We start from the raw sequence: 8,801 nt of genomic DNA on the forward strand, positions 1-8,801 counted from the left end.
ACAATCTCAAGAGATCGCTTCATCCACAGCAAAGAATCTCTGTATAAAGTTACAATGCTAATAATTGATATTAGCTGTGCTAGAGATGGTTTCTTCCAAAGAAAACATATCCATATTCTTTAAGTTGAAATGAGATAGTTGTTCTCAGCTCTCTGTTTCCAGTGGCCACATGAAAGATTCTCCAGCTGTTAGTAATTGAAGTAGGACCAGCTTTAATGCAGCTTTGAACCCATAATATCGTGTTTTCTGGTTGCCTTTTCTGCTTCTAACTTTCATGCTTTTATTTCATGAATTCGGTGGACCATCACGTCAATCACGCAACAGATCCGAATGGTAAACGGCTCTAGTCTGCTCTCGTCAATTTCTCGACTAGTAGTGGAACTTCACTAAATTTTCGGAAAATTGACCAGCGTTGTTTGGTTTCTGCAGCTCCAATGTACTATAATGGATGGTACCATCTCTTCTACCAGTACAACCCAACTCAAGCCTACTGGGGCCTTATCTATTGGGGGCATGCAATCTCGGTTGATCTCATCCACTGGCTATACCTTGATTATGCCATGGAGCCTGACCAGTGGTACGACATTCGGGGTGTTTGGACAGGCTCTGCAACTTTCCTGGAAGATGGTACTCCTGTGATCATCTATACAGGATCTACTAATGAATCCGTACAAGTGCAGGCTGTAGCACTTCCTGAGGATTCTTCAGATTTCCTTCTCCGAAACTGGACCAAATATGCTGGGAACCCTGTTCTTGTGCCTCCCATAGGCATCCTTCCAACAGATTTCCGTGACCCTACAACTGCTTGGGTCGGAGCTGATGGGTTATGGAGGCTGGGAATTGGATCTAAAGTTGACCAGACTGGCATTGCCATCATCTATCACAGCTCTGATTTCATAAATTGGTCATTGCAAGACCATTATCTGCATCAAGTAGAAGGCACTGGCATGTGGGAATGCCTGGATTTTTATCCTATCCTAGTTTCGGGTGATTCTGCAGGTGTTGATACCTCCATTTATGGGGACACTGTGAAACATGTCCTTAAGGCCAGCATGGATAATACCAAGTTGGATTTCTATGTGATTGGGACTTACAATCATGACAATCACACGTTTACTCCTGATGATTCAACTCAAGACCTTGGACTTGGGTTGCGCTATGACTATGGCAAATTTTATGCATCCAAGACATTCTATGATGTCAGTGAAGGTCGCCGTGTGCTTTGGGGTTGGATAAATGAATCGGATAGCCTGCAGGATGACATTGAGAAAGGATGGGCATCAGTGCAGGTAGTGGATTTTTTTGATTTAACATCTATATTTGAAATTTGATTTTGCATCCCCTATGACTAGATTTGCAGAGCATGCTGTTAAGTCCTTTGCATCTGTGACTTTTTGTTTTCCATTTACATTCTGGGGTTGGATTTCAGGCAATCCCTAGGCAAGTCTGGTATGATAACCTTACCAAAGCCAACTTAGTCCAATGGCCAGTAGATGACGTACTAGATCTTCGGAGAACTGTGGTTTCTGTGGACATTACAGTCTTAGAAAGTGCCTCTGTTATTGAAGTCTCAGGAGCTACAAGTGGTCAGGTACAGCAATAGAATTTTGCGAGTATTTTAATTATGAGAGCCCCCCCCTTGAACGCTGTCACATTGATGATCGTGGTTGGTTCTTTTTATACAGATGGATATCGAGCTTAGTTTCACAAATCCCATATTTTCATACAATGGCACTGCATCTGAAGATGTAGTCTATAGCTGCAGTGAAGCTAGTGCTGCCAAGCAAGGGTATTTTGGTCCTTTTGGCTTGCTTGTGCTTGCTTCAGATGATCTGACTGAGCAGACAGCGGTCTACTTCTACTTCACATACAAGAATGGGAGTTGGGCAGCCCTTGTATGCAATGATCAAAGCAGGTATGTCAGTGGTATTAAACCATAAGATTCAAACATTTCCAGCACAATGCATTTTGTGATTCTGACTCGTGAGATGATTGCAGGTCTACTACAGCAAGCGATGTGGATAAGTCTATATATGGTACTATTGTTCCTGTCTTGGCGAATGAAGACACCCTTTCTCTGCGTGTGATTGTAAGCATGCTAATCTTTGAGCATATTCTTGTCACTTGAGCCCTTAAGTTGTTTTATATTTGACTTTTTTGTTGATCATGGACATAATATTATCACTATATCTTATGCCAGGGTCTAGGACTTTTAGATTGGGATGCTATTTGCAGATTGACAGGTCAAGTTTGGAGGCCTTTTGGATTGACTTAACTGATCTTTTGACAAATCTGGATATGTTCTGCAGGTGGACCACTCTATTGTGGAGACGTTTGCACAGGGAGGAAGGGTGTGCATCACATCAAGGGTGTACCCAACGATAGCCCTGGATAGTTCAGCCCATTTATTTTTGTTTAACAATGGGACCATGCCAGTGACATTGCAAAGCTTGCAGGCTTGGCAGATAGCCAAAGTTTACATGCATGCCTTCTCCTCAGTGCAATGACCCAAAAACCCCCGATCACACACATTCCCAAAAAATAAACGAAGAGACATCTACCACAATCTAACGAAGCCGTGTGATTCTTTATTATCGATCTTCCCATTCATTCCTTTCTAGTAGGATAGATGCCCAGCGTATTGGCAGGGGAGCACTTCCTGATTAGGCTGCTCTCCTGCTTCATGTGGCACAATGGAGCCGCATCCCAACCAACCATCAGGAAGGATTTGCCTTCTTTCTGCTCTGGGCTTTGGGACTGCGCCCGCCTATTGATTTTTTCTGGAGATACTTACAATATACCAAACGACACCCTTTGTGTATCTATCTACAGCGAGAAAAATGTTTATCTTCCAATTGTTTTGGAAAACTGGTAATTGGATCTCCCCATTCTTGAAAAGGATCATGTACTGCATGGTATATCCAGATGGACCGAGCCCGTATGATCTTTCAATCAACAAGTGCAAAGTTGCGGAGCCTGTACTTTGTGGTCCTTACCTCAAAGGCTTCATCAAAACAGAAGTTCAGTGCATACAGGCAGACAGAGAGAGAGAGGGGGGGGCCGCGGGGGGGCACTCTTCTTTTTCCATGAACGTCTTGTCAATTTTAATCTCTCATACAAACTGGGGCTGAGCACACATTCCCGCCGCCGCCCAACAAACCAACATCAGAGACATTAGGGCCAGTGCTGACTGAAAACAAACCAACTTCAGAGACATTAGGGTCGGGTAGATCGATCCCCCAAGGCACGCATGTCACATCCGCGCCGATGTCACACATCCACGAGGCCCATGTGCAAAAAAGTGAAATTTTCGATTGACAAGATTTGAATTTTGCCAAATCCATCTGGCATCCCCACACTCCTAAGACTTAGAGGGCCTTCGCACCCAGCATAGTTTAGTCGGATACTGAGAATCTCACAACTCAGCATTAGGATATAAATTGCACCCCATTGGGGAATAGTTTGAGATTGCAGGCATAGTTTTGTGTGTGAAGATGAGAGTGAGACACCAGTAAATGCTAGGGAATAGGGGCATTGTTTAGAATCTTTTCGCACATAAACTATGCGAGTCCCTATTACCGAGGGAGAGCGATTGCAAACTGCATATTGTTTTCATTCACACTAGAAATGCTCTCAGCTTTTATCACTCCTTGATCAAGAGTATGGCCACTCCTATATTTAAAAAATATATCTATAGGAAAGGATGCAAGCAACACTAGCAATAGGCTGTCAAATGGGGCCATTAGCTGTAAGTTGCACCCCTTTTGGGTAAAGTTAGCTCAAGAAGCTTCTTTTTCAAAAATCATAGTGCAAACTAATTATTATGTGTGAAGGCCCTCTCAACCAATGGGCCAACCACCTTATGTGATGCTACCATTCGTAGATAGTGTGTAAACAACATCAAGAGTCTATTCATGTTGCCTAGACTATTTGAGGTAGTATGTAATCACCTTGAAGTATCTATATTAGAGTGGACGTTTCACAAGATACAAAAGAGGGACCATGTGAATCAAAAGGCTTAACCTCTTATGTATGTCCTCTTCGCAAAGTTCACCTAACTCACTAGATGTACTCCAAAACCAATTAACTTTATATTTTACTTTCTCCCAATGAACTACTTCCCTCGAGCCACCTAGGATTAATGTGACTCTAGTTTCCTAGATGGTGCTTAAGGCAATGATTATATTTACAAGTTTTGTCCTCTTAGTTTGCTTCAACCTCCAAAGATTCCAAAGTTACAAGCCAACTTGAGATTACCATTGCATTCCAAAGTCCCAAACCTAGTTAGTATCTCTTCCCATAAACCTTGTGTTAGACATCCATTCTAGAATAAGTGTATTGGAGCTTCTTAGCTACCTTAAGGACAACTTTTACTGGAAAGACTTTCCATTCCAACTTCTCTACTTTATTAGGACATCCATAATTACATTTCAAATAAAGAGCCTTTTGTTAAGGGGCAACTTTAGGCCAATCAAAGCATGGTATATGAAGATGTTAACTATTTCCAATTTAAAGAACAAGGGGCACATAATTGAGCTTCAATAACTTAACTTTTTTATAACCTACTCCATTATCCAAACCACTATACTTGATTCCTTACATCAATGCTCAAAAGATGACCAAGGTATCTTAATATTTGGCCTTTGCCATAAAAATTTTCCCTCCAATCTAAGGTGGCTAGGTTTTGTAACATTGATTGACAATGATGTATCTGCCCATAGTATAGCTAGAGGAGAGGTAGTTGCTTGGCGCCTTTCTTAAGTGGGATTGTTCAAACCCATTAGATTTTACGGACTTAGTTGGTCAAGTGACTTTCAAGTCTATTGCAAATAAGAATTGTTTAGAAACCACTTCTTCAGTTCACATGCTTCATTTGAGGTTTTGGATTGATAGCTCCAAAAAGGGTTGGCGTCCATATTTTGGCCACTTATTTAGTGGGTGCTCGCATAGTGGTGCGCTACCCTAGATAGCTTACACCTATAAATAGGTAGTTACTCCTTGCATTCTTTACCATCCAACCACTCTCTTTAGTCATTCTTCACTCCTCTTCCTCTTTCATCTAACACCCTATTACCTCTCTGCAATGTTGCTTATTTTGATATGGTATTAGAGTTCGAGGGTGATGAAGGGTGAGGTGGGGTGGGAGTCGATGGTAGCTTGCACAATCACCTCCCCCCTTTCATCTCCCTTCCTTTTTATTGACCTTAATATTAACTTTTTTATAAAAAAATTAATAAAATTAACTAACTTATTGACTAACTAACTAGAAACTAACTATCTAACCCACTAATAAATACTAACATCATTTATACGAGGTTTGCATGTAGGCTTTCATAAGTTAAGTCAAGCATTCACATGTATGGGCTCACATTATAAATTCATTAAAATGGGGGATTGGGGGGGGGGGGGGGGGGGGGGGGTGTATCACTAATGATGACTTGCTAAGGTTAATTGAAGCATGCTAACCTTTTGAACAATTGTAGTAGCTTGAATCCATTTTTTATGCTCCATTTGTTTGCCTTTAATATCATCAATAGATCATATCTGAATCACTAGCTTGAGACCTACTCTCCTCTGTACCAAAAAGTCCTAACTCACAATCCTTATGTTCTCCATCAAACAAAAAATTGGATGCATGGCTACTATGAACAATGAGTTGAGGGGACACCCTTGCATCATGTGTATTTACTTGAAAAGGATCTAGCATGGTTTGGTTAATGGAGATTTATGCATTTTCCCTTCTCCTATGAAGAATGGGATATTCACTTTCTTGTCAAAGACCATGCTTTCCATTGTTTGTTTTTGATATTCCAACTAACTGTATCAAGATATTTCCACGTCAAGTTGTAAGAGGACAATCTTTTAACTCATTTTATAGCCATTAGAACATTTAAGTCACTATTCAAAGGTAGTTTACCCTTAATAAAGCCATATTGGTGCCTATTAATACACCTTTGTATTACCTTCATTAGTTTCTTATCAAAACTTTAACATGCACCTTGTATGCTATCCGCATAAGGAAAATTGGTCTTGAATGACTCATTTTTGTGCACTAACTTTGCTTGTATATTAAACTCAAGATACTTCTAGTTTATTAGTCTAGAAATCTATCACCCATATGGTTACCATATTGATGAGATGGTATGGCAATCTAGGCCAAAATTTCACCCTCTTGTGAGTTATGCCATATGTCTAATGTTGCCTGATATCCCAGGTGGTTGAATGAATCAAAAGTTAGAGGAATATAAGCCATTTGAGGATTATCTTTCATATGTAACGGACCAAGAAGATTACAAGCACTATCCCATGTTAGTCCCCTAAGTATAGCAAATAGGAGAAATTACATTCGATTTATTAGTTACCATTAGAAAATAAATGATCTCTCTTTTGGGCCCTTTAAGTGCATGTGGGGATTTGCCTCCATGCACTTTGAAAAAAATGAGAGAGTTGTGCCAAAAGTGATTCTTGAGAGGAGAGCTTTTCCATAAGTCACATAATTGTAAAGAGAATAAATAAGATTTTACATAAGTCAGGAAATTATAAAGTTTTTGTACAAACAAGTAGTAGGGCTATTCCTAGAAGGGAAAATCAAGAACCAATAGATGCAATCCCAATTACAATGACCCAAGAACAGCATGAGGCTACTTCTAGAGAGCCACACTAAAGAAGTTGATGAGGCTACTTGTAGAATCTATAAAACCCTTTTGGACTATCCAATAGGAAGGCAGAATGACAACATCCATGGAAGGTGAATCTTCTCTCTCCAAATCTTGGGCCTTTGGTTTAAAAAAGGGTATTGGGGGGTAGAAAAAAGGGGGAATGAATATTGCATAATTTTTTAGTATCTCTATCCTCATACTTCTCCCTCTTCCTCTTTTTTGGCCATTTTTCAGTTTTACTTTCTTTTTCTCCCATGAAATCAATTTGATTCAAAAATTGAGCATCAAACTTCTTTTTCTATCTTCTCCATTTTAATGAATTTTCGTGGCCATTGAAGCTCTGTAGTGTGAGTAATCAAGATTTTGATCATTTTGCTTACCTTTGCAATTTCTTCTCTACAACAACTGTAGATTTTGGGCAAAATATAGTTATCCATCTCTCTTTATGTTTTCTTTTTTTTCTCTGGCTAACTTTAAAGTAGGATTTGATGTTGGTGCGCAAATGGGATGCTATATGCGTACGTAGTGAGCGCCGGAAGGTCCCCAAGAACAAAGAACTCTACTTTAAGCTCAAAATCCAAGAGAAGACTTGCACGATATGAAGCAAAAAGGTTAATTGGGTACAATCTCCCCCCATGCCTTGTGTGAGCACTCCACAAAGTATGTATTTAATATTTTTTTCATCTCCAAGATCAAAAATAGCCTAAATTTACAATCAGTATGCTTTTGCTTTTGTGTTTGCTTTTATCCAAATAAAGAATAAAGTGTTTGGGCATCCCAAGAGTCAGACTGTGCCTAAATACAATGACCAATAATAAACATTTAAATAGTACACCCATGCGTATACAAAATAATAAATATATGCCAAGTGCTTCAATAAATAAGCACGTCAAAATAAATATTGGCGCCACGCCTAAGACGCGCACCCATAAAAAATGATAATTTTTTCTAAATAACTTGAATACAAGCTATCGTCTAATGGTTCTCAGCGCCACCTCGCCTGCTCTACACATCAAAACTGAAGCATTCATAATTGCTAAAAAATAATAAAATTAAATCGATAAAAGTGAATACCTAGCAGTCTTCAGCTACAAAATAAATAAATAGGTTGAAACTCTGTCCTAACCTTAATTTAATATGAGTCCTCGGGTTAACAATTCTTTAACTTGAGTTTGAATTTCTTTCTGTTCAATTTGATTATGTCGATAAGGTGGTTTACATGGTGGTTGAGAACCTAGAATTAAGTTTATTTTATGATCTTCAGGACGTGTGGGTGGTAAACCAGGTGGTAAGTCAGCATCAAAACAATCTTTAAATTGTGAAAGAAATTGTGTGTGCCTAGGATGCATCTTATTTTCTTTAACTTCAATTTCATTCACCCATATTAAGTAGGATTTGCTACCTTTCCTTAATGTACGTTTAGCCTGTGTATGACTAAGTAATGGAAATTTATCGAGGGTGTGCATACCATGCAATGTGATTTGTTTTCCATTAGAATAAATTTTCATTGAATGCATTGAATAATTTATATCAGGATTATATTGATGACGCCAAGGCATTCCTAAGATAATGTCACTGGATTGCAGAGGCGCAACTAAAAAATTTCTACGTTCAGCATAATCACCAATTTTAATTTCTAAGTTATATACTTCTTGTGTTCCATTGTATCTAGTGCCTAAGAACACTGCCTTGATGTGATAATGAGTGGAAACAGTATGTAAATTTAATTTTTTGACCAATTTTGCATAAATAAAATTGTGTGAGCTCCCATCATCATATAAAACAATCTTTTCTTTACCATGCACAAGACATTTCATCGTTAATAAAGAATGAGAATTTGGCATACCTGGTAAAGTATTTGAAGTAGTGCCAATATCGTCATCATCTTCCGTGAAATCTAGCATTTCTTCATGGTCTTCATCTTCAGTCGCTCCCAAGTAGTTGATGTAAACAGTTGGCTTTTTGGATTGACAATTCACTGCTAGATGTCCAGGTTGATGGCACTTATAGTAGACTATGGATTTGGCTTTAGAAACATCATTGGTAATAGCGGGAAGTTTAGTAATGTTGGGATTTGGCTGGAAAGATGGCTTAGGATTTGGATTTGTGTTTGATGGTAAAGCAGGGGGTCGTGTCTAAGAT

At 39.1% G+C, this 8,801-nt stretch overlaps 1 protein-coding gene across 1 annotated transcript; it reads left to right on the forward strand.

Annotated features, from left to right (window-relative positions):
- The first annotated feature begins 154 nt into the window (after positions 1 to 154).
- Positions 155 to 2,959, forward strand: LOC148021661 (beta-fructofuranosidase, soluble isoenzyme I-like). The gene is made up of 6 exons (XM_087697135.1): positions 155 to 333; positions 430 to 1,289; positions 1,430 to 1,591; positions 1,686 to 1,915; positions 1,999 to 2,089; positions 2,310 to 2,959. Exons 1-6 carry the CDS (start codon positions 288 to 290, stop codon positions 2,505 to 2,507), a joined length of 1,587 nt encoding a protein of 528 aa, XP_087553261.1. The 5' UTR covers positions 155 to 287; the 3' UTR covers positions 2,508 to 2,959.
- The last annotated feature ends 5,842 nt before the right edge of the window (positions 2,960 to 8,801 follow it).

This window comes from Lygodium microphyllum, chromosome 17 (genome assembly GCF_053477565.2).
Source record: "Lygodium microphyllum isolate KBCC chromosome 17, Lygodium_microphyllum_v1.1.10, whole genome shotgun sequence".
Taxonomy (NCBI): domain Eukaryota; kingdom Viridiplantae; phylum Streptophyta; class Polypodiopsida; order Schizaeales; family Lygodiaceae; genus Lygodium; species Lygodium microphyllum.

What these genes read in the sequence shown, in the direction of transcription:
- LOC148021661 (XM_087697135.1), top strand. Translation starts at nt 288, where the DNA reads ATGAATTCGGTGGACCATCACGTCAATCACGCAACAGATCCGAATG. An exon ending in TCACGCAACAGATCCGAATG is followed by an intron (nt 334 to 429) that starts GTAAACGGCTCT and finishes TGGTTTCTGCAG; the next exon opens with CTCCAATGTACTATAATGGA. An exon ending in CCCTTTCTCTGCGTGTGATT is followed by an intron (nt 2,090 to 2,309) that starts GTAAGCATGCTA and finishes TATGTTCTGCAG; the next exon opens with GTGGACCACTCTATTGTGGA.